The sequence below is a fragment of the Strix aluco genome, chromosome W (genome assembly GCF_031877795.1).
Source record: "Strix aluco isolate bStrAlu1 chromosome W, bStrAlu1.hap1, whole genome shotgun sequence".
NCBI classification, from domain to species: Eukaryota; Metazoa; Chordata; class Aves; order Strigiformes; family Strigidae; genus Strix; species Strix aluco.
The window spans coordinates 48,741,147-48,766,796 of record NC_133970.1 but is presented as its reverse complement, the minus strand read 5'-3'; the positions used below and the strand labels follow the sequence as shown (position 1 = coordinate 48,766,796).

At 40.1% G+C, this 25,650-nt stretch overlaps 1 protein-coding gene across 47 annotated transcripts in view; it reads left to right on the top strand.

Moving 5' to 3' along the window:
* LOC141917561 (erbin-like) overlaps positions 1-25,650 on the top strand; it is a 149,086-nt gene that overhangs the window by 113,346 nt on the left and 10,090 nt on the right. For 38 of the 47 annotated variants that reach the window (XR_012621348.1, XR_012621344.1, XR_012621334.1 and 35 more), the window contains 7 exons: positions 74-256; positions 9,190-9,307; positions 11,033-11,216; positions 12,146-13,655; positions 22,600-22,743; positions 23,577-23,708; positions 25,425-25,634. Coding sequence is in view for 6 of the 47 variants with exons in the window: in XM_074810840.1 (XP_074666941.1) it covers positions 74-256; positions 9,190-9,307; positions 11,033-11,216; positions 12,146-13,655; positions 22,600-22,743; positions 23,577-23,708; positions 25,425-25,634 (2,481 nt within the window). In the remaining 41 variants the exon portion in view is untranslated. Of the gene's footprint in view, positions 1-39; positions 257-9,189; positions 9,308-11,032; positions 11,217-12,145; positions 13,656-22,599; positions 22,744-23,576; positions 23,709-25,424; positions 25,635-25,650 lie in introns of those variants that run through there. The other 9 variants (XR_012621337.1, XM_074810846.1, XR_012621351.1 and 6 more) reach the window with 6 other exon arrangements.

Sequence of the window (25,650 nt, the reverse complement as noted above, 5' to 3'; positions counted from 1 at the left end):
TACCTAACTAACTATCATATGTTACTGAAAACCTTTCAGGATGTTTTTTCTGCTAATGTTCTTAATCGTGTAGACTTCAGAAATTGCTTCAATAAAGAAAAAAGCAGATGTGAGAAAGCAATATTCAGCAGGAAGCTCTGTGCAGAAGCCTACTGAACCAGAAGCTGTGCACAGCACTGCAAATTCACAGATGACTGCTCTTGTTAAAACCTTGCAGAATGTGAAAACAATTGTCCACCACGAAGACACGCTCAAGGTATGGCATTGCAATGAACATCATAGCAGTCAAAGAATTGTGCTGGTGTTGTACTGAATTTGTTACTCTGAGAGATGAAAATTTATGTTAACAATAGAAAATTGCCATCCATAAGTGCTGTAAAGTACAGATGGCTTGTAATGCAATATTTTCCTCATTTCAAACTATATTAAGTAAAAGTTGAAATAGCTAATAAAAAGTTCATAATGAAAGATGTATGCATTTAAAGAAAAAGCAAACTCAATTAAAAGTTGACTTAATCATCAAACTGTGAAAAGACTCAGATAGGATTTTTCAGTTTTTGCTTGATTGTCAGTTGTTCAGTAAATAATTGATAATTGTCACTGAAATGTCAGTATATCTGATTAGTGGGAGCAATCAAAAACTTGTATATCCAAGTGACTCTGCCCATTCATTTGGAATGAAAAGTAAAAGGTGGGTTTAAAAAAAAAGTATTCCTCTGTATTAGTGAACTGTCATGAATATGACTAAATTGTATCTACTCCTTATAAAGAGTCAGATTTTTAACTTCTGAACTCATTGTACATTTCTGTGACACACAGCATGTAATAGTTTTTTTATTTAGAATATGTTTTAGACTTATGACAAATTTTGGAACTTGTCACTTTATCAGTTACCAATCACAACCTGTAAAATGCTTTTTTCATTATTTCAGGAGCAGGTTATTTTTGCCTGTGTTGTGTAAGAAGTGGAACATGTGTGTATCATGCTTTTACTGAAGAGGCTTTGTGACAAGCCATTGTGGCTGTTGCTGGCTCTTTCCCCACTACCATGTTCCTGCTTTTACATCCTTTTTGAGAATACTGGTTTTGACATATTTCTTTAGTTTAAATACATAATTTCAGAAAATCATATTAGTTGTCTTAATGATAGTGACAACAATTCTTTGAAGTTGACTGTATGTCAGTAAGTGAGGCAGCAGCGTGTAGTTGATCAGAGATACTGAATTCCTTACTTCTGTGTAAATAACCTGCTGGTAACTCTGTTGCAATTGAATCCAGATATCTAAAGTTTGCATGCATATAAGTGGTGGATTTTTTTTGATGAAGACTATCATACACTGTTTGCTACATCTCAGTCAGGTTTGTCCTTCCTTCAGTCCAAAGAACTGGCCAGGTACTTAGTATCATGAGAAAGGTGGTGCTCCAGTAGGTTCTACACATTAAATATTCTGAAACTTGTAAAAAAAATGAACACTGAAAAAATATTTTTGCAATTTGTGACTGTGGTGGTTTGAGCTTGGCTAAATGCCAGGTACCCACCAAGTCGCTCTATCACTTCCCCCCCTTCCCCTTTTTTTCTCAACAGGGCAAAGAGGGGAAAGAAAATAAGACAGGAAAAAAAAACAACCCTTGTGGGTAAAACAAAAGCAGTTTTAGTGTAAGCAAAGCGAAGCAAAGGTCCGCGTGCGGAAGCAAAAAAAAGCAAACAGATTTATTCTCTACTTCCCATGAACAGGCGATGTCGGGCCTTCTCAGGAAGCAGGGCTCCCATACGCGTAGTGGTGGCCTTGGAGGACCAAGGGTGACCCCACCCCCTTCCTCCTTTCTCCCAGCTTTATACTGAGCAGCCGTCAGATGGTCTGGAATATCCCTTTGGTCAGTTGGGGTCAGCTGTCCTGGTTGTGTCCCCTCCCAAGATCTTGCCCACCCCGTCCCACTGTGGGAGGGGGGGAAATGTCGGAAAGAGCCTTGGTGCTGTGTAAGCACCACTCAGCAGTAGCCACACCACCAGGGTGCTATCAACACCCTGCCAGCTCCCAGCATCAAACACAGCACCATGGGGGCTGCTACAGGGGAAAACCAATTCTGGCTCAGCCAGACCCGGTACAGTCTCCACCCCTTATTCCATACCATTTACGTCATGCCCAGGTCCCACATAACACTCATTTATCCATTCCGTAAGCTTTCTTCACTCCTCCAGATGTTCAGTGACTTGGCTGCCATCTGTCAAGATGGATGTTCAGGACAGAGCAGTATTTTTGACTGCTGGACTCCAGCACCGGCTAGGTTTGGGTCATCATCGCACGTATCTGGTTCACTCTTCGTCGTTCCTACTTCCTCCATCACTTCCTGCAACATACAACTCAGCCCACAGATTATTTCCCCCCAAGGTTAAATCTCCTTGAGGCACACACTGAGTAGCCCCATCCTCCTGCATTACCCAAGTACATCCAGGTCCCTCAGCAAAAACAATCCCACGAGTGGGCTTGCCTTTTCCCAAGGGAGGAGCAATCCACACTGCCTTCCCCAGCCATTGCCCTGTGGGTACTACAGGGACCTTATCTCCTCCCACAGTATGAAGGGGTTTGGTTTGGGCAGGACCAGGACGGTTAACAGATCCTCTGGTGTTAATTAGCCAAGTGGCTTCTGCTAAATTTATATCCCAGTGCTTCCATCCCCCATTGTCCAATGCTCTCAACATAGTCTTCAACAGTCCATTGGATCTTTCAATCTTTCCAGACGCTTGTGGGTAATAAGGGATGTGATACACCCACTCAATGCTGTGTTTCTTTGCCCAGGAGTTTATGAGATTATTTCGAAAATGGGTCCCTGTTGCGAGAGGATATTGGATCTGCAAAACTCTATGAGAGTTATAACAAGCAAAGCCGTTTATTCTTCCAATAGTACATACTTATGCTCTCGCCAAAGCTCTTACTTCATAATTAGCAAATCAGCAATTAGACAGTTATCAACCTTTTCTCCTATCAGCATAAGACCACTCTAACACGCGCTGTGCAGACCAATCAACTTCTTGTTCACGCACTGTTCACGCGGCGGTAACTTCTCACAGTTCAGTACTTTTCCACAGTTTTAGTGTTGCAGCTGGCCGTTGTTTTCCTCTGCCACCTTAGCACAGCTCAGCAGTCTCTTATCTTTCTCCCAAGGCCTGTTTTTCATCAAAGCCTAGCTGTTTCTCAGAGGCTGTGCAAGGCTGACAGGCCGATGCCTCCCACAGGTCCCATTGTCTGATTCGATTCTTTCAGGAGTACCATGTCGCCATAAAATTTGCCTTTCAAGACCTAAGATGGTATTTCGGGCAGTGGCATGATTTACAGGGTATGTCTCAAGCCAACCAGTAGTTGCTTCCACCATGGTGAGTATGTAGCGCTTGCCTTGGCGTCTTCGTGGCAATGGTCCAATACAGTCAATTTGCCAGGCCTCACCATATCGAAAACTCAGCCATCGCCCTCTGTTCCAGGGAGACTTTACTCGTGTGGCTCGCTTGATTGCAGCACATGTTTCGCATTCACGAGTGACCTGGGAGATGGCCTCCATGGTCAGGTCCACCCCTCGATCACGAACCCATCTGTACGTTGCATCTCTCCCGAGATGCCCGGATGTTTCATGGGCCCATCGAGCTACAAATAGCTCACCCTTGCGCTCCCAGTCCAGGTCCAGCTGAGCTACTTCCATTTTGGCAGCCTTGTCTACTTGCTCATTGTTTTGATGTTCTTCGGTGGCACGGCTTTTGGGCACGTGAGCATCTACATGACGTGCCTTTAGAGCCACGTTTTCCACTCGGGCAGCGATGTCCTGCCACAATGCAGCAGCCCAGATGGGTTTACCTCTGCGCTGCCAATTGGTCTTCTTCCACTCCTGTAGCCACCCCCACAGGGCGTTAGCCACCATCCAGGAGTCAGTGTAGAGATACAGTACTGGCCACTTTTCTCGTTCAGCAATCTTTAGGGCTAGTTGGATCGCTTTTACTTCTGCAAACTGTCTTGACTCGCCCTCTCCTTCAGTGGCCTCAACGACTTTTCTTGTGGGGCTCCACACAGCAGCTTTCCACTTCCGATGGTTTCCTACCACACGACAGGATCCATCAGTAAACAGAGCATACCGCCTTTCATCTTCTGGTAATTCGTTATATGGCGGTGCTTCTTGGGCACGAGCCACCTCCTCAGGCAGTGCTCCAAAATCTCTACCTTCTGGCCAGTCCATGATCTCTTCCAGGATCCCTGGACGGTTGGGTTTTCCCAGTCGAGCTCGTTGCGTGATTAACGCTACCCATTTACTCCAGGTAGCACTGGTTGCATGGTGCGTAGAAGGGATGTTTCCTTTGAACATCCAATGTAGTACAGGCAATCGTGGTGCCGAGAGGAGCTGTGCTTCTGTACCAACAACTTCTGAGGCGGCTCGAATCCCCTCATATGCTGCCAGTATCTCCTTTTCAGTTGGAGTGTTGTGGGCTTCTGATCCTCGATATCCCCGGCTCCAAAATCCTAATGGTCGACCCCGAGTTTCACCTGCTACCTTCTGCCAGAGGCTCCATGTGAGGCCATGCTCCCCAGTTGATGTGTAAAGTACATTTTGCACATCTGGTCCTGTCCGAACAGGCCCAAGAGCTACCGCCCGAGCTATCTCCTGTTTGATGTGCTCAAAGGCTTGTTGTTGCTCAAGACCCCACTCAAAATTGTTCTTCTTTCGGGTTACTTGATAGAGAGGGCTCACCAGCTGACTGTAGCCTGGAATGTGCATCCTCCAAAATCCCACAAGTCCTAAGAAAGCTTGTGTTTCCTTCTTGTTGGTCGGTGGAGACATAGCTGCTATCTTGTTAACAACATCCATAGGCACATGACGGCGTCCATCTTGCCATTTTATTCCCAAGAACTGAATCTCCTGTGCTGGTCCCTTGACCTTGCTTTTCTTTATGGCAAACCCAGCTCTCAGAAGAATCTCAATTACTCTTTGTCCTTTCTTGAACACTTCTTCTGCCTCGTTGCCCCACACAATGATGTCATCGATGTACTGTAGATGTTCAGGGGCATCACCCTTTTCCAGTGCAGTTTGAATTAGTCCATGACAAATAGTGGGGCTGTGCTTCCACCCCTGGGGCAGTCGATTCCAGGTATACTGGACACCCCTCCACGTGAAAGAAAACTATGGCCTGCACTCTGCTGCCAAAGGAATTGAAAAGAATGCATTGGCAATGTTGACTGTGGCGTACCACTTGGCTGCCTTTGACTCCAGTTCATATTGGAGCTCTAACATATCTGGTGCAGCAGCACTCAGTGGTGGCATCACTTCGTTCAGGCCACGATAGTCTACTGTCAACCTCCACCCTCCGTCAGACTTTGGCACTGGCCATATTGGGCTATTAAAAGGCGAATGTGTCTTACTGATGACACCTTGGCTCTCCAGTTGACGGATCAGTTCTTGGATGGGAGCCAGAGAGTCTCGGTTCGTGCGATACTGCCGTCGGTGCACGGTCCTCGTAGCAATTGGCACCTGTTGTTCTTCAACTCGCAACAGTCCTACAACAAAAGGATCTTCCGAGAGGCCAGGCAGATTAGACAACTGTTTGACCTTCTCTGTGTTCACACTGGCCACACCAAAAGCCCATCGGTATCCTTTTGGGTCTTTGAAGTACCCCCTCTTGAGGTAGTCAATGCCCAAGATACAAGGGGCTTCTGGGCCAGTTACAATGGGATGTTTTTCCCACTTGTCCCCGGTCAAGCTAACCTTGGCCTCCAGTACTGACAGTTCTTGACATCCCCGTGTCACTCCTGAGATCCAGATAGGTTCTGCCCCTCTATAACTTGATGGCATTAATGTACACTGTGCCCCGGTGTCGATTAAAGCCTGGTACTTCTGTGGATTTGATGTGCCAGGCCATCGAATCCACACTGTCCAATACACCCGATCATCCCTTTCCTCCTCCTGGCTGGAGGCAGGGGCCCTCTATTCCTGTTCTTGGTCGGAGCATTCACTGTCTGACCCTTGCCGTGCCAGGCCGGAGATTCCTTCATCAGGGCCAAGGGAGGTGATCTCAGTCTTCCTGTATCTGGGAGATTGCTGATTACTTTCTTGCGGTTCCACACCAGCTACATTAACAACCTTCTTGGATGTCTTCTTCTTGGCAGGGGTCTTTCCTCGCAATTCATGTACACGAGCTTCCAACTTGAAGGTGGGTTGACCATCCCACTTCCTCATGTCCTCCCCCTGGTCACGCAGGAAGAACCAAAGTTTGCCACGTGTCATGCGCCTGGGTTTCCCTTTCCCTCTGACTGGGGTGGAAGAGAACTGATTTCTTGGGGTGCTCCTGACATCCAGGGAGCTCGCCCGTAGAGATGAGGAGGTACCAAGACTCTCTTCAAAGTTCTGAAGCCAGGAAGAGACTGCCTCCACAGTTGGTGTACATCTTAGTCCTTCTCCCACATCCATTTCTGGATAGTACATCGCAGCCAAGCCCGCAGAATACAAGGATGGTGCACCTTTAATCACCTTCCTCCACATGGCCCGTGTGCACAGGACATCCTCTGGATTTTTAGGGGCTTCATCACTATCTGGATCACCATAGATGACTTCCAGCACTGCTAGTTCTCTCAGGTACTGGACACCTTCATCCGCAGTAGCCCACTTCCCTGGGGAGTTGTCTGTAAGATCTTCCTTGAAAGGATATCTTGCTTTAACACTTGAAAGGAGCCGTCTCCACAGACTGCAAATTCCTGTTTCTTTTCCAATTCCCCTTTCAATTCCTCGATCTCTAGCAAGGGAACCCAGCTGTTGGGCTTCCTTACCTTCCAGCTGCTGAGCATCAGCCCCATTATCCCAGCATCGAAGCAGCCAGGCAGCAATCCGCTCACCCGGCTGGCGGCGATAGTCTTTCCGCAGATCTCGCAGTTCTGATGATGTCAGGGACCGGGTAGTTTCTGCCTCCTGTTTGAGCTCTGTTATTCCCTCTTCTGACCCCTTTGCTGAAGGACCCGCTTCTTTCTCCTCTTTCTCATCCCTTATTAATCGAGGGTATGGCCCTGTTGTTCTCCTTGTCCACTGTTTCTTTTTTACTACTGGGGCAATCTCTGCTGTTGTTGTTTTTGTTTGAGTTCCCATCTCCACCACAGTCCTTTGAGAGCACTGAACTGCAGCTCGATAAGCACAGGCCAGGCCCCAGTACAGCGCTGGGAGTTGCTGATGTTCACTGGGATAGACAAGGCACCCTTCTATCAGGTGTTGTGTCAATTTTGCGGGGTTGCTTGCCTGTTCAGGGGTAAGATCCCAGGCTACAGGAGGTGATAACCGTCCTGGGAATCTGCCCAAATCCTTCCACTCCCCCTGCCACCCAGGGACAGGCCGCCTCAGGGCACATTTTGGTATTGTCTCACCCAAAATTTGCCTTCTCTTACACCAAAAACCTACCGAGCTCCACACAGCCCACAATAGGCGAATAGCATTAATGAACAGTATCAAAGAGCTAACGTAAGGATTAATAAGTACTTCGGGAGCCTGCAGAATAAAACCACTCATGATGTTCCCAATTTCTTCCAGCATGTTCCCGAGCTTAGCAAAATAAAGATAAGCAGCGCAATCAACAAACCCGTGACCAGCACAAGAGCTTGTCTCTTACTAACTGCTATAGCTATAGCACAATTAATATAAAACTGCTGTTGTCCCACCCCACGTTGGGCGCCAAAAAACTGTGGTGGTTTGACCTTGGCTAAATGCCAGGTACCCACCAAGTCGCTCTATCACTTCCCCCCCTTCCCCTTTTTTTCTCAACAGGGCAAAGAGGGGAAAGAAAATAAGATAGGAAAAAAAGAACGACCCTTGTGGGTAAAACAAAAGGAGTTTCAATATAAGCAAAGCGAAGCAAAGGTCCGCGCGCGGAAGCAAAAAAAAGCAAACAGATTTATTCTCTACTTCCCATGAACAGGCGATGTCGGGCCTTCTCAGGAAGCAGGGCTCCCATACGCGGAGGGGTTGCCTCGGAGGACCAAGGGTGACCCCACCCCCTTCCTCCTTTCTCCCAGCTTTATACTGAGCAGCCGTCAGATGGTCTGGAACATCCCTTTGGTCAGTTGGGGTCAGCTGTCCTGGTTGTGTCCCCTCCCAAGATCTTGCCCACCCCGTCCCACTGTGGGAGGGGGGGAAATGTTGGAAAGAGCCTTGGTGCTGTGTAAGCACCACTCAGCAGTAGCCACACCACCAGGGTGCTATCAACACCCTGCCAGCTCCCAACATAAACCACAGCACCATGGGGGCTGCTACAGGGGAAAACCAATTCCGGCTCAGCCACACCCAGTACAGTGGCATAGATTTTTGTAGCATTTGAAAGAGGAAGCGTGCTTACCAGAAAGAAGTTTATACTTTAGGGAAAGAAGGCTTTTTCCCTTCAAAATATTACTGAAAACAATTGGGTTTTGAAGATGATAGAGGGGTATAGGCCTGGTAGTAGGATACTGAATTCATCACATGGCTGCTCTTGCAGCAGCTTTGTCAGTTAATCTCTTTCATAAATGCACTGAGCTCCATTTTATAGTTAGGAAGTAGTGATTTCTAGCTGAAATGTATTCAGCATCGCTTTATTCCTCTGCTCTTGTTCTTGAACTTCTGTTCCTTTTGGAATTTACTCCCAATGTAAACTTAAAGGTATCAACCCAAGCTACACTTGCTCTTTTTGCTAGACTAGGCAAGCCAAGGTCATTCAGTCTTTTCTCACACCAAAGCTCTCCATTCCTAAGACTGTCTTGGTAACGCTACTCCATAGCATTTTCAGTTTGAGCTCTTTTCTGCAAAACCAGTACCTAGCTAGTCAGTCTGGAGTGCTTGCTGGTTCAGTGATAACTTTGACTTGCACTCAACTGGAAGTTCTCTCCAGTGGTAGAACAGCAGCTGCATCTGCTTGCTCTAAGTAGGTTCTTGCAGTTGAAGTTAGTACCGGTTTGACTGGTCATCAGTGACAATGCAAGTCTGCTTATGCTGCTTCTTAAAGATAATTCAGTGGCAAATATTACTAAATTCAGTTGACTTGCACTACAAATGTACTACACAGCTCCTATGTTATGCCTATGCTATGTTGCTTGTTAATCTTTTTTTATTGTACAGTGGGTGACAGTTTAGATAGCATTTACTTAACCTTTTAAGCACTTTTAAAAAATGCACAGCATAATAAAGCTGGTTTTCCTTTAGCAGGAATCAGAAGAACTCTCCTCTGATGAAGAGATGAAAATGGCAGAAATGCGACCACCACTGATAGAAGCCTCCATAAGTCAACCAAAAGTGGTAGCTCTTAGCAATAACAAAAAAGGTTAGATACCATAAAAAAACCCAATAGAAGTGGTGTGCGATTCTGATAATTTCATGACTCAAAATGCCTACTTTTTTCCCAATTGAATTATGTAAAAGTAGATTTTTGTGTTTTAAGAAAGATGATCAATTCTCTAGTTAAGTAATGAAAACAGAAAAAAATTCTGCATTATCTTATACTTGAGTGTGTGGTAGAGAAAGCTGTGTTCACATCCTCATTTTCTTGATTCTTGTCATTAGTTGAAAAGCAGAGGGGGAAAACCAATGCTTGTGTTTTGGGGGACCATTAGCTTGAACACACTCTTGATATATTTAAGAAAAGGATTGCAGAAAATGGTATTTGCCTTGGAAATATTCCATATTTCCCCCCAATTTTGTGGACTATTGCTGCTTTTGGCAGCAATATCACTTGCTTAAATTTCTCAGAGAAGCCATGTTCTCTTCATAAGGTTTAAGAATAAACTTCTCTTGTGGCAACTCCTTCTCCAGGGTCACTTTACTCTTATTTTTTCTTCTTTCCTCTCACAGGAAACTTCAGAACATTGGTTTTATTAACTAAGTTTTATATCCTCTGAAAGATAATTTCATTCTGGGTAACCATTTCCTTGAGAGTAAGGAATGACCTAAGATTCAGAGAAAACAAAATTTAACAGTTGAAGAGCAAATTGTATTTTGCTTCATATGATATAGTCCAGTACTTTCCAGGACAAAAGACTTTTCTGCCCATTATATGTAAAAGGGTAAGGTTTAGTGAAGATGAAGGAAAACCACACAGAGGTAGCAAGAAGAGTCTCCTGAGGATTACATGCAGGTGAAAAGACTGATGTTTATCAATGCCATATTTAGGTTTTTATGCCTGGCTAAATTACTAAGTCAAAACTTCTTTCTTGTCTCTGGAGATAGAATTTAGTTTCACAAAATTTATGCTTTTGGCACCTGTAACTGTCTTGAAGTAAAAATTTAAGTGTATTTGTTTGTACACTTATGTTTGCCCATGTCAGAATCATGGCTGGCTTGAAGTCCCATAGATAAATGATTTTTTTATATGGATGTAGGATGTAAGTATGCATGCATTATGCAAGAATCAGTGTGCACAGGTGTAAATGAAAATGTTGTCCTTAGTGATCTGCAAAGCATGGGAATGTATTGGTTCCAACTCTGCAGAAGAATATTTTTCTTTCCTGTTTTTTACATTTATAAAACTATATAGAGCTCATCCAGTGGTCTAGGTCTTTCCAGACTGTTTGGTCTAATAAATAGCTATTTAACAGTGACAGAATGTTCAAAAGCAGGAACTGTGTACACTTTCAAAATCCTGAATGTGAAGCAGTGTACTTCATATTCATAAGGGCCAATAGACTCATGTAGTTCAAAACTTTGGACTCATTGCAAAAACAGAAATAAGATTTGATAGATATTTTTGGGAAATAATACATATTGTAGTGCACTAGCTTATGTCAAGGAAACTTGGAATAAAGCAACAAGTTAAATTTTATTAACAGCTGAGGGCTGTTTACATTGAGACAAATATTTTAAAAATAGGAACTATTGACAACAATCTTTTGTAAGTTTATACAAGGTTTGCAAAGGTGTTAGCTTATATGTTAATTTCTAGTAATAAGTATTACTGAAGAACAAGATACAATTTCTAAACACTGTAACGTGCACATGTTACAGACATCTGTATTAATAGCCATTTAATTAAATTGGCAAATTTTTATTTCAGATAATTCAAAAGATGATGATTCCTTATCAGACGAAGCTATCCACAATAGCAATCAAAATAACAGCAACTGTTCCTCTCCTTCTCGATTGTCGGATTCTGTTTCCTTAAATACTGATAGTAGCCAAGATATTTCTCTCTGTTCTCCAGACAAAGAAATACATGCTGCTGTTTTATCCAAGATCAGGTTTGTAAAATACTGTATACCACTGAGCAAATATAATAGAAAAGTGTTACTTAATCTTTCATATTACATGTCCATTCCTTTTCATTCATTAATGATTCCTTTATCATTCATGAAATAATTTAAATTTTGATGTTTTAAAATAACGTTAAATAATGGAGTAGTTATCTTTTTAAAAAAAACCAAAACCCAAAACAAACCCAAACAAAAACCGAAAAAAACCAACCACCAAACCCAAAATCAACAAAAAAACAGGAGGACAATAAAATTCAGAGGCCAATTTTAGTATATAAGACATGTTTCCCATCTGTTCTATTAATATGGTATAATAATTTTGTCCTTAATTGTTATCCCTGCAAAATACTTTCAAGGCACCATTTTAAAAGCTCTGTGTTTTTATTTGCATAATGTTGAAGATAAATTTAATTATAAAAAACATTTAGAAACTTATAAAGAATGGACTTACAGGTTGTTTCTCTTTTTGTGCTTCTAGTTAAAAGGTGCCTTTTGTGGGGTTTTTTGGATTTTTTTTTTCTTTAAATTTGCCAATAGAAACAAACATTTATCCAAAATTGTCATGGAACTTGCAAGTATTTGATAAAAAAAATTGAGTTATTGTCGTTTTCGCACTTTTTGACACTTTTAAACTGTCTTTAATAATTCCTGTTGAATTTAATAAAACTTCTGAAATTAGAATATGCTCACATAATTGATGACACAAACAAGTTTCCAAAATGAGCCCTCTGTATAATATATTTTTGTAATGGTAAGATAGCAAATCATAAATTTGGTTGTATATTGGTCTTTGTCCTGTATTGTGTATACAGCATGGCTGTGTGTTACATGTTAATGAATAATTTATCTAAAACAGTTCTTAAAGGAATATGTTGGTTCCTTTTGGAATTTCTTTTAAGAGCCATCTTTTTTTTCAGGAGCGAAGATGAAAATTTGGATAATCTTTTGCAAAATGGAGGTGAATTGAGCATTACAGTAGAAGAAAAAATAAATGTGAAAGTGAAGGTTACAAATTTGTCTGAATATGAATTAAGCATTGAGGAAAGATTAGGCCTGATAAGAAAAGGTGTTGATCTAAGCACTCCTATGGAGGAGTCTCACAAATCAGACCAAATAAACATGAATATGAATAAACTGGTTAGCAAAGAGGCAGTGCCAGTTCCTGTAGAAAGGTTACAAACACAGGAAATAGTTTCAGTAAAGGACTTTTTGAATAGCAATATGAAAGAAGAAAGTGAGTACTTGGAAAATGGAAATAAATATCCTATAAATAAAGTAAATGGACATCCTGAGGAAGCAGTACAGTCTCCCAGTAAAGGCAAACTGATGAGAAGCAGTGTAGTTAATGGTGATTCTTCTGCTGAGCTGTCTGTTTCAAGGAGCACTGAAGATTTGTCCCCACAGAGAAGTGGTCCTGTGATGAAATCTCACAGCATCACCAGTATGGACACTGGTCTGAAAATCTACAATATTGTCAATGAGAATGGATCTCAACAGCCAAACTCAGTGGTAAAATCAGCATCTGGTAGTGCAGATGGAAAAATCATAGTCCAAAGTAAATCTGCTACTCTTCTGTATGATCAGCCTTTGCAGGTTTTTCCTAGGCCATTGTTGTCATCTGATTTAGTATCTTCTACAAAATCTGTGTTCAAGTTTGACTCAAATCACAATCCTGAAGTAAGAGGATCAGTGACGAGTGGTGCACAGATGTTCTGCACTCCCCAGTATAATATTCAGTACAAGAGCAGTGCAACAATGAAAGACACCTTGCGACCCCAGAAACAAAACACCCAAGTAGAACAAGGCAGCTTACCTCCTTCACGTCTGCTTAGGTCTGACAGTACAGAAATCGCCAGCTATGTAAGGCATTCTGCCAATATGAATTTATCCAATCTTAACAATATCCGAGCCAGCACTGTGTATAACACTCAACAACAGATGGCTGGGAGATACATAGATGTATGGGCTATTACACCAAATGATGGACTGCTCCCAGGAGTAACCAGACACACTCTTCAAAGGCAGAGCAGTGTATCCTCTACCGCTTCTATAAATGTTGGGGATATTGGACCTTCAAGGCAGGCACAGGTTCCTGAAGGGGACTATTTAACATACAGAGACTTGCATTCAGTGGGAAGAGCTCTACCAGTAATGTCTGGGCAGCAGAGACCTCTTTCTGCCAGGACATATAGCATTGATGGTCCGAATGTACCCCGACCACAGAGTGCTCGGCCATTGGTGAATGAAATACCAGAAAGAACTATGTCAGTTAGTGACTTTAATTACTCATGGACTAGCCCTTCAAAGAGATCAAACCCAAGGGTCAACTCTGACCACTCTTTATTAGATCCTTCAGGAAAAAGTAAAGTTCCTCATGACTGGAGGGAACAGGTGCTGCAACACATTGAGGCTAAAAAGCTAGAAAAGGTAAAAATAATAATTTTTAAATTTTTCTACCTTTCTGTTATCTGGATATGGAATAAGTTAAATATTCTGTGTTTTGAACTGCTCTTAATTACCAGAGAAAATGTATTTCTGATACTGACTTAAAAAGGATAAACATGTTTGTGCTGAATATGTGAGAAACAGTCAAATGGTAGATTGTAAATGAACTTTTCCCCCAAACGAATTAAAAAAACGTCCCTGTTGTTTTTACATCATACTTCCCAGCTTCTTACTTTAGAATACATTAAATAATGTCATATTGACCTGCTGGACTGCAAGGCCAGCTCTTTTAGGCCAGGTAATTTTTATTGTTGTTGTAGCATTGTATTCATATTATACTAAAATATTCCTTTACACTTCTTGATCTTTCTGGTTTGCCTTTTTTCCCTATTTCTCCACTTTAAGAACAAGGAAAAGAAAATCAGTAAAATCTATTTGGAAGTATAGATCTACAGCTTCAGTTCCTAAAGAATTCAAAAGCCATAATTAACATATATTTGCCTCCAAGCCAGTTGTCTTTTGAAGTTGGATATTTGACAGATTGTAGGATGAATATTTAGTACAGTGAGATGAGAACACTTAATCTTGTTCATTTCAGGAAATCGCAGGAGGTTTTGATGTAACTAGAGATGATGAAAAGGATTCTTTATGTACGATAAATGTTATCAAGAATTTGAGTTGATGTGTAGAGCTGAACAATTAATGTATCTTCAAAGAATTTGAGACTGGAAGAGTATAATCTATGCTGTCCAGCTAAACCAATTTAAAATATCACTAAATATTGGGCATAATGTCATTACCCGATCCTGTTTTCTTGGAGGGGAAGTAAAGCAGCCAAAATACACTTTGATTATACAAGCTATATGGATTTTCTTTTTCTTTTGAAAGAACATAGTTTGTTTTGTGATTATTATGCTAAATACTTTGATATCATAGAATCATAGAATCACAAATTGTAGAATGGTTTGGTTGAGGAGGGACCTTAAAGCCCATCCAATCCCACCCCCCCTGCCCTGGGCAGGGCCACCTTCCACTAGCCCAGGTTGCCCAAAGCCCCGTCCAACCTGGCCTTGAACCCTTCCAGGGAGGGGGCAGCCACAGCTTCTCTGGGCAACCTGTGCCAGGGCCTCACCACCCTCACAGGGAAGAATTTCTTCCTTAGATCTCATCTAAATCTTCCCTCTGTCAGTTTTAGACCATTACCCCTTGTCCTATCACTGCATGCCCTTGTAAAAAGACCCTCGCCGCCTTTCCTGTAACCCCTTTAAGTCCTGGGAGGCCGCTCTAAGGTCTCCCCAGAGCCTTCTCTTCTCCAGCTGAACCCCCCCAACTCTCTCAGCCTGTCCTCACAGGGGGGTGCTCCAGCCCCCCGAGCATCTTCATGGCCTCCTCTGGACCTGCTCAAGCAGGTCCATGTCTTTCTTATGCTGGGGGCCCCAGAGTTGAACTGAACACAGTACTCCAGGTGAGGTCTCATGAGAGCGGAGCAGAGGGGGAGAATCCCCCCCCTCGCCCTACTGCCCACACTGCTCTGGGTGCAGCCCAGCACATGGGTGGCTGTCTGGGCTGTGAGTGCACATTGCTGGCTCACAGGCAGTTTTCCACCCCCCAACCCCCCCCCAAGTCCTTCTCCTTGGGGCTGCTCTCCAACCACCCCTTGCCCAGCCTGGGTTTGTGCTTGGGATTGCCCTGACCCATGGGCAGGACCTTGCCCTTGGCCTTGTTGAACTCCATGAGGTTTGCCCTTTCCCCCCTCTCCAGCCTGCCCAGGTCCCTCTGGATGGCACATCCCTTCCCTCCAGCGTGTTACCGCAGCACACAGCTCGGTGTCGGCGGGGAACTTGCTGAGGGTGCCTCGATCCCACTGTCCATGTCCCCAACAAAGATGTTAAACTGATCCCAATACTGACCCCTGAGGACACCACTTGTCACTGCTCTGCACTTGGACATGGAGCCATTGACCGCAACTCTTTGAGTGTGACCATTGAGCCAATTCCTGATCCACCGAGTGGTCCATCTGTCAAATCCATGTCTCTCCAATTCAGAGACAAGGATGTCGTGCAGGACAGTGTCAGATGCTTTGTACAAGTCCAGGTAGATGATGTCAGTTGCTCTTCCCTTATCCACCAGCGCTGTAACCCCATCGTAGAAGGCCACCAAATCTGCCAGGCAGGATTTGCCCTTAGTGAAGCCATGTTGGCTGTCACCAGTCACCTCCTTATTTTCCATGTGCCCTTGCAGAGTTTCCTGGAGGATCCGCTTCATGATCTCGCTGGGCACAGAGGTGAGACTGACTGGCCTGTAGTTCCCCGGGTCTTCCTTTTTTTCCCTTTTTCCCTTGTTAAAAATAGGGGTTATGGTTCCCCTTTCCCAGTCAGCAGGAATTTCACTGGATTTCTCAAATCTGATGGCTAGTGGCTGAGCCACTTCATCCTCCAGTTCCCTCAGGACCCGTGGATGCAACTCATCAGGTCCCATGGACTTGTGCACCTTCATATTCTTTAGGAGGTCTCAAACCTGATCTTCTCCTATAGTGGGCAGTTCTTCGTTCCCGCCTTTGCCTCCTGTGTCTATGGGCAGTGTGGCTGGAGCACTTGCTGATGAAGACTGAGGCAAAAAAGTCACTGAGTACCTCAGCCTTCTCCCTATCCCAGGTAACCAGGTGTCCCGTTTCCTTCTGGAGAGGGCCCACATTTTCCCTAGTCTTCCCCTTATCACCAAAGTACCTATAGAAGCTTTTCTTGTTGTCCTTGATATCCTTGAAAGCTAAAGAAATTTAATTGGAGATAGTTGAAAAAAATTACTTTTAACTATGTTTTTTCTGAGTCAGGTACAACAAAATATTTTAAGACTTTCACAGTACTGTGCTGTAGTGTGGAGACCCTTTTTCTCATGAGACAATCATAAACCTCACTATGTTCCAACCCTAATAGTGCATTCTTTGATCTTCCATTCTTCTGAATGGACATATCAAATCTCACATGAAACAATAGAGAAGCTAAAATCCCAGCAATACTTGAATGGAGAGGGAAACACATCTTCAGCATACTGCTAATGCAATTTGTTTATAGCTCCTTCTTATATTATCTACATCTGATGTTAGGAATAATGTTTAATACACCAGTAAGATCTGTTCAGTTACTGTAGTGTAGTCACCTTAACTGCAGTGAAATTGATTGTCTGACTTGAGGCCTTCTATATATGTTCATACTTTCTTTCATGCTTTATATGTAAATTTTAATTTTTGTTTCCTACTAGAATGATATGGAATAGCTGTTCTTGAGTTCTTAGCTGTGCATCTAATTTAACAGATCTTTAGAAGTCTGCTTTATATGTGTGTATTTCTTTTGTTCTGACCTTGAAGAGTTTTAAAGTAGCTTTTACTTAGCAATCTGGGACTTATTTATGGGTTTAAAAGTGAATGTGTATCTAATTTTCTACTTTATATTCTCTGGGATATGACTGACCTTTTAAAAAAATTCTGAACTGCAAAAAATGTAAATATGATCTTATATGGCAGCTGCAAATATGATAATGTGGAGAATTTAGGGATTCACTGGATATTTCTTTGTTCTTTTAAAATAATGGTTTCAGATATTTCTGTTTGTAATTAAAGATTAGCTGGGGGGGCTTAATCTATAAACCAGACTTCTGAAAATTTTTGAAGTCTGAAAAAAAATTTCAGTAATTGCAGAACTTGTTTAAGGAACAAGTGTTTGGAAATTGCTTTGACAAAGCTTTCATGGATTTAAAATGGCAATTCTTTTTTTTAAAGCATAAGATACAGCACTGACAAAAGCAGGTACGCAACATTCAGCCTTATGAGGAATACTTAATTCATATCTTCTTGCCTGTGGTTATACATAACAGTATAGGTTAATAGTATTACCTTTGCTGTGACTCTTCAAAGTCTGTTAATTTAATCACGTTTATTATTTCTGTGCTGTGCTTCTTAGGAAAGAGTGTGTAGTGTTGTTTGGGGGTTTTTTGGTGAAATTCCTGAAGTACTTGTTTGTTTTTACAAAATTTAGTAACTGGGGGGCTGGGGTGGTGGTGAACCCACTTAAATAAACATTGTCTGCTTATTGCCCAAAATTGGAAAAGCTAGTTCTTGGGGGTTTTATTAGCCCTTTTTACCTGATACAGGCGGGAAAAAAAACTTTCAAGAGCTTAATTTGCATGAGGAGAGATACAGGATAGTTTTAAGTCCATCAAACATTGTTAACAATGGATTCCAGCCAAGTAACCAGCATTTGTAACCTTTGACAAGATGTAAGGGGACATACTCCGATCAACTGAAATTATCCATCTGGTTTAAGGAAGGTGAAAACAGTTCATGAGACTATTTGTAAATAGAAATTTTGCATATATTCAGGAGAAGCTATTTGCTTACCTGATACAAAGTATATTTTATTGTGGGACAGAGAAAAGGGCTTCTTTAAATGTCAAGCTGCTCTCTAGTGGTTATATATGTAAGCTGTTGGAAAGTATGCAATCAATTCTGCCCCACCTCCCAACCTTATTTAGTGTACAGGTGAGTTTTTAAGAACAGTAATGTTTTTCAACATATTTTCTTTTGGAGTGTGACTTGCCAATTTTACTACCAGATTTGTCACAGTAGTGTTCTATAGTAGTCTTGTTGAAAGTTTTGATTTATAAATTTAAACTAATACTGCCTGTGTAAAACACTAGTCACACACATTTTGTGTGGTAGAAGAATTTCTCATCCATAAACTGCAATAATAAATATCTGCAATGATTGTCTGCAAATATCTATTATATTTCTGTGCTAAGTGGGCAGAAACAGCTGCTGTGCCTGATTCTGTTCTTTCCTTACATATGTATTTTTTCTTTTTTTTGTTGTTGTGGATCCCTTGGGAGTTCATTGGGTGTGTGTTTCCTTTCAATTCTAATTTCATCTGGAATTAATTGCTCTATCTTTTATTTACTGTGTATCTACTATTTATCTAGAATGGCAGAGCTTTCAGAGAAGAGGTCATAAAGCTAGATTCCTACTTTGCATTTCAGAAATTAAAATAGGTGGTTTTATTCCCAAAATTGCCAGTGTATGGTGCCTTATTTAAAAAAAAGTCCAAGTGTTTATATAGAATTGCAGTTTTAATTAAAAGTTTAAATTTTTTTCCTGAGGTTTTTTTCCTCTACATACCTAATTTAGAAAAATATTTTAATTGGTATGGCCTCAGATTCTTTCCAAGATAAGCTTGTTTAAATACATCAAGGGAAGTAACTTTAGTGGGTCTGTGCACACATAAAATTAAGTGCTTACATGTTTGTAAGATCATAGTCTGAAGAATATTTTGACACTGATAAATTACAGGAATGCTATCCATTTAGTAGCTGTCAGTTTTAATTTTTTATTTCAGTTTTATTTTGTTTCTTCATTTTTAATGGGCTACTGAACAATCAATGTGTTGATATCAGTGTAATGATAGTTTGTGGAGTTTAGAAATCAATACATCACACCTGAAAAGGAATAAAATTCTTGTGCATTTTGAATGAAAACAACAAATGTTCTGATCCTGCAAACGTTTTATGACTGTAGATTTTAAATTATATGTAATTCTCCATGTGTAACCCTTTAATAGGAATGCTGTCACTTACTGAAGATACTTTTTTTTCAGGATCAGAAACCCAATAATTTATTTTTTCCCTCATGACTGAAGGAGAATAGTTTCATAATGTTTAAGTTTTTCTTCTTTGGGGATAAACTGGTATCTTACTAGAATTCTATAAGATTTCAAACAAAGGTTGTTTTATTTAGCTTGTGTGCTTTTATTCAGAAAGGCTTTAAGCATCAATTTTAAGCATTTCAAGTGTTCCAGAATACTTTGAGCAAACCTTTTTCCTATCAAATTTAACTAAAGACTTTTAGATAGTCAACATGAGAATGAAAAGTGAAAGGATTTCTAGACATTTTATATAGCCTCAAAGAATTATTTATGTCCACCTTTAGCTGGCAATTGATTCTAAGTACTATAAATTTTTTAAAAGGCTAATACTTAAGCTTAGAAATTAAGTTACCAGTTAAGGCTATTCTAAGATAAGTAGAATGTAGAGTCTTGTTCCCTGCAGATATTTGAATTTTATCAGTTCCTTTCTATACCAAAATTTAATGGATTGCTATGAGAGACTTCAGCCAGTCTTAAAATTACGACAGTATTATCCAATAGAAATTCTTCTAGGTAAATTCAACTATTGTCTTGCACCTAAGTAAATGCATTAAGGCACTTCAATTCCCAAAAGATACCAATTTGAAATCTGAAATTGTTAATTCTCTTGTAAGCTGCAAAATAGAGAATATGTTCTGATTCTTAGCATTCAAAAAGAATGTAAATAAACCCCAAAACTATGCTACTAGCTGTCTGCATCTAAACTGATTCCTTCAGAGGCTGATTTTTACTACAAATCCTGATTTATATGCTGAATACTTTTTTACTTTATACATAGCCATTTTTTCTTGATATATTGTAGCTTTTAATATGTGTTCTTCATGGTTGAATAACTGATTTCTAGTAAACTTTCACAAAAATATAATGGAACATGGCATGTATATTGGTTAGTGTATATTAGAGTAGCTGAAATGAGATTTCTTAAGCCTCAAATATTTGAATTATTATTTTGCAGGCCATTATGTCCTAAGACACTGTAGCAAATCAGATAGAGAATGCAGTTGGTACTTGGAATTCACATTCATATTTAATCTGAAGTTTAGACCATACATTTATTCTATGTTTAATTTATTTTTAATAAATTGGAGTTAAAATTAAGGGGGTTTTGTGGCATCTGGATATTCATGCTTCTGGATGTGTCTTCTCTGGTTGGTGCAGTAATCTTTAGAAATCTTCCTATGAAATGTGCAACCTTCATCATGCTTATGTTGAGAAGCAAAATTAAGAGGGATATGTCATTCACTTTCCAAATGCCTCAGTTTCTCTCTTTGCAGCTAAAAATAGGTAGAGGAAGAATACTTCATAGATCTGTCACTGGGAATATCTTCTTGCGTTAAACTAAAGCTTTCTTACAACCCCATGTAATTTAAAATAGTATTTGTTCTGTACAGTTTGTACTTGTGGGTTCCTTCTAATTTAGTGTTGAGACACTGTGCCCAATGTAGTGAGGGAGAAAAATGGTGTTTGCAGTACTTCTCATGTCTTCCCTACATCAATTGTACAATCAGTTTTTGTACTTTGTAAAAAGTCTCTACCAAGAAAGGAGATTTTATAAACCCTTGAATAAAACTATTCTCAGGCTGTGTAATCACCTTGAAGCTCACTAATCTGAGTTAACTGAAATCTTAATTCCTGATGGACAAGTTCGTGCCTTTGCAAATTGTAGGAAAGTTCTACCTCCTATTGCAGATCTACCTTAGACTGTCACTATTGATCATCTCTTTGGGTCCTTCTAAGTGAAGAGTGGATCTAATGGATCTAGGGATCTTTATAGTAAAATGGTCTGCTAGAGACACTTTCAGAAGACAACTTTCTAGTCTCATCATGCTTTCCTTATATTTTTATTTGTCTTTTTGCCATTTACAGAAGATGTAGAGATATAGGAGCCTTTGAGAGGAGGTTCCTGTAAGAAGACTTCAGGGACTTGCTTTTGTACAAGTGGGGAAAAGGCCACCTGGCTAATTATATAGAATATTTTGAGAAGAGTTGTAGGAAGATGCTTTGAGACACTAAGGAGCTAAAGAAAACTGGCTTTAGCAGTTTCATCTGGGTGTTTGGACTGAAACCTAAAAGATCAATAAGTTCAGATAGAATGTTTAGTAAAGAGAGACTTGAATGACAGTACAATTTTTCCCTCCCAAGAGGGGAGAAACTTCTAGAGACTTGTCTGGAAGCTTGAAAAATACATTGACTAGAGAACAGGATAGGTGTAGAAGAGGAGCATGAAGAAAGCTCACTGTGCCATTGAGTGAGAGGTTATCCAAGAGCCTTGGCCAAGAAAAGCCAAGTATTGTCAGTAAACACTTATTTCCCAAGGGGGTTTCAAATGATTGTGCTACCAGAGCGTCTGAGGAGCATGATCATATTTTTTCATGGGGTTTTGTCACTGTTTTAAAATAGGTTTGTTTCATTTCTCAGGTGGCACATGGGGGCATTTTCCTTTTCTTCTTTTGTGCAGTCTTTTTATTTTGCTTTGTTCTTATAACTACAAAAGTCCATGGTAGCAAGACAGTAATGTCTACTGCTTTCTATATTACCCTTGCCAATATTGCAGAGGTCAGGTTTGCAAGGTAAATGAACCTCAAAAATCAAACAGCTGCTGCTTCTGTCCTTGAGCTCATGTTACCCGTTTGCCTATAGTGGCACAGGGATGGACTCCAAGGTTTCTTACCAGCCTCTTTTTCTTTATATGAGGCTGGTTCACATTCTTGAATTAAGTGTTATTGGAATGCATTGTGGATGCTGACAGCATTGCAATAGCAAGAAAACCCAGTCAAACAGTCAAATCTCTGTCTGTGTAAATTTTTCTTTGTACTGTGCCAGTAATAGGGGGGAAAAAATAAGACAAAATAATAACTGGTAATTAGATGGTTTTCCACAGGTATCTTGACTGCCAGCTTCTCTTCCTACAACATATTTTATATATTGCAAATTTAATGAAAACCTAGAAAATTTCATAAGCTGTGCACCTTTGTTGTTTTTCCAGATACATAAACATTTGAATGACTTTATTTACATGTAATTCTGCATGTAAACTACTGATTGCATGCTGATTTACAGTAAATAAAGGTAAATAGGGGTCACTGAGTTGTTTTGTACATCACAGTGGCACTGTTCTTGCATGTTTTTTATCTTGCATGACAATGGAATATGTTTGTATTAGTCTATGTATAACATGCCTTGTGGTTTATGCATGCTGCACTAATCTGTGTTAAATCTGTCCCCTCTTTATTCAGAGCATGCTGTCTAGGTCCTTTAATTCCAATTATGCTGCAGTTAGCAGCTTTCACTATGGCAGCTCTAGGGATCTGCATGGCAGCCAAGGTAGTGTTGCCTTGAGTGTTGCAGACAGAAGAGGTTCTGGTGTGCACATTGTCCGAGTGAGTACCTACAGGAGACTATTGAGATATATAGAAGGGGAAAGAATAAACTGTGAGAGGTGTCCTTAAATTGATAGTTATCCTTTTATAGATGGACAATGCTTTTAATAAAAAGAATATAATTTGTGTACTGGATTTTTTTTATAGGCATTAAATCAAAGACTTTACCTTCACTTCATATGCTTTAACCTTATTGCAAGGCTTTTCAATTTAATGTCATGAAGTTGAGTTTTCTAATTGGCTTTTATAGATGGTTGAACATATGTAAAACTGTCTGGTTTCATTGTACATATGTGAACAAGAGATTACCATTCTGAATTTAACCTAGGTTGATAAAGGTTTGAACAAAATTTTATTCTTTTTCCTCCCCCAAAGAAATTCTGATGATATAAACTGTACTGTAAGATACTTTAGGCATTCAAGGAAAACAGTATTTTAGTTTGTAAGAAAACATGAGGAAACAATTCCTTAACCCTGAGCATCCTGGGTGATGTTATGGTATCCACAGTGAGCAGGATAAAGTCAACAGAAGATTTCTTTTAACCATGTGAATCCTTGAATAGGCAGTCTTTAGCATTGGTTGACTTTTCTTATCAATGTATTGGTGATCAAATATACCTCTGCAGTTGCTAGTTTTTGTTAATATCCAGCAATATTTTATGGGTGGGGTATCTTGGCTAGTAAGATTTTTCTACATAAACAATGTACTAGCTAATAAGAAAAGATAAAGAACAATAAAGCCCTTAAAATGTTTCATTCTGGGCTTCTTATGAGAATTTTTAAATTTGAATAACATGAAGCTATTCTTCTTTACTGCTTCATTCTGTTTAAAGCATCCCCAGGCTTCTAGTCCAGGAGACCAATGCCAGGATGAGGTATTCATTTCAGGACAGCAGAATTACTCATCTGCCACACTTAGTCTCAAAGATATTCCTCTGGACAGCATGAAGAAAATAGCTGTGCAGGTAATTATCTACATGACACCATGGATAGGATATATTTATTATTATTTGTAGAAGCATATGCTGGGATAGCAGTTGGAACTCGGGATTCTTTAAAATGTAAAACAGGATTTGACTTTCACCCAGGTATTGAAGGTGGTGTAACTGAAATAGCATCCTCTTTTTAGAAGCCAAAATAGTTAACTATATGAAGGAGGATAGTTTTCATTTTTCTTCAGCAGGGGCTTTGAAAGAAGAAATTTGCAGCAAAAGACTAAATTGCAAGTGGAAATTGGAATACGACAGATGTTTTCAGGAAAGCAAATTGAAGTTGATTAAACCTTTTAAAGCACAAACTTGAAATCTGTTGTGATGAAATTCTGATGATAAACTAGAATTTGTAGGTGACATTCTGTATTCATCTCTAAGGACCATCTATACAGGCAGGATTTACAAGCATCCGTTTAGTTTCATTGTAGTAAGTTATTACGATGCAGAAATCGATTTTCTTTTTATAACTTTAGTAATTTCAGTTGCATTTCTACAGACATTGGATATTGGGAATTTGCATGGTTGTTGATACATGTTGCCTATGTAAACTCTACCTCTGGCAATGCAACAAAAAATAGTTTTTCTGTCATGCTTTAGATTTTCAGAAAAGGCAGTAGAAAATCATGTAAATTTAATACATCTGATCTGTAAATAACCTAAAAAAAATACACACACATTACAATTTCTCAGAATCATTTTGGCATAAAAAGCTCATCTTAACAGAATAGGTTCTGATATGTGTCCATTCATATAGCATGGTTAAAGGTTGAAATTTGCACACTTCAGTTATTTATAATATTGAGAAATAGAGTATTTTAATATCCTTGTATCCTATAACTAGTGGGATAATGGTGGTAGGCAGAAAAATCTGTAACTCAAGACTGTAGCATTTTTTGAATGTGGGAATCATACAGATGGGTAAGAGTCTGAGGCATAAGGGTGAGGAGGGAAAAGGCTGCCCATCTCAATGCAGAACTGCAGAGCTGAACAGTAACTCTGAGGCTTCAGTAAGAAACATTGTCATTTCCAGCATTGTTCTTAGTGAAGTGGTTTGAATGCACTGTATGTCTTTACAGTTGTGTACCTTACTGCTGTTTGTCATCATTATACCTATCAAATCAGTGACACATGTTTTAATAAAATAACATTTATTGGAAATATCATTACAGTTTTCATATTAAAATCTTGAGCTTGTAATGTGAATTTGCTCAGGTTTTCTTGTGAAGTAGTCACCAAAAGATGCTCAGAGAACATATAAGTTCTGTCTGTTAGCTGTGTGGGATTCTTTTGTGTAATGAGAATTGTTACAAAAATCTCTGAATTTTATGCAATAAAAGTGCAAACTAGAATGAGATCAACCAAGTGTCAATACTGCCAGTTGCACTGCCAGAAAATAATGATTGAGATAATTCAGTGAAGCAAGTGCTAAAAGCAAAGACTTTGTCTAGTCTGTTCTAGTAGATTAGCACTCAAAGTGAGTTTTTGTTTTTCAGACTTTTTTCTCAGGAGGTCAGAGCTGATGAATATAATGAAAATTAAGTGCAATTGTACATGATCCATAAGAATAGTTTTAGTAATGTTCCTAGAATTAAAAGCAATCAAGCATGAGAAGTATTGAAATAATAAAGGAGGAATTGAGGGTTTGCTGCTTATAAAATGTATGACATTGAGTATTCATATTTTATTCAGATACCCTTGATAAATGGACAAATGTGCCAGCCTCAAAGACCTCAGGCAAACTACAGCCAAGTTCATCATCTTCCTCCTCCATCATCAGTAGCAAGACATCCATCTAGAGAACAATTAATTGATTATCTGATGTTGAAAGTTGCCCATCATCATCCCTATACCCAGTCTCAGTGTTCCCTCAGACAAAGCCATGAATTGGCAAAGCAAGAGGTAAGGATAAAATCTA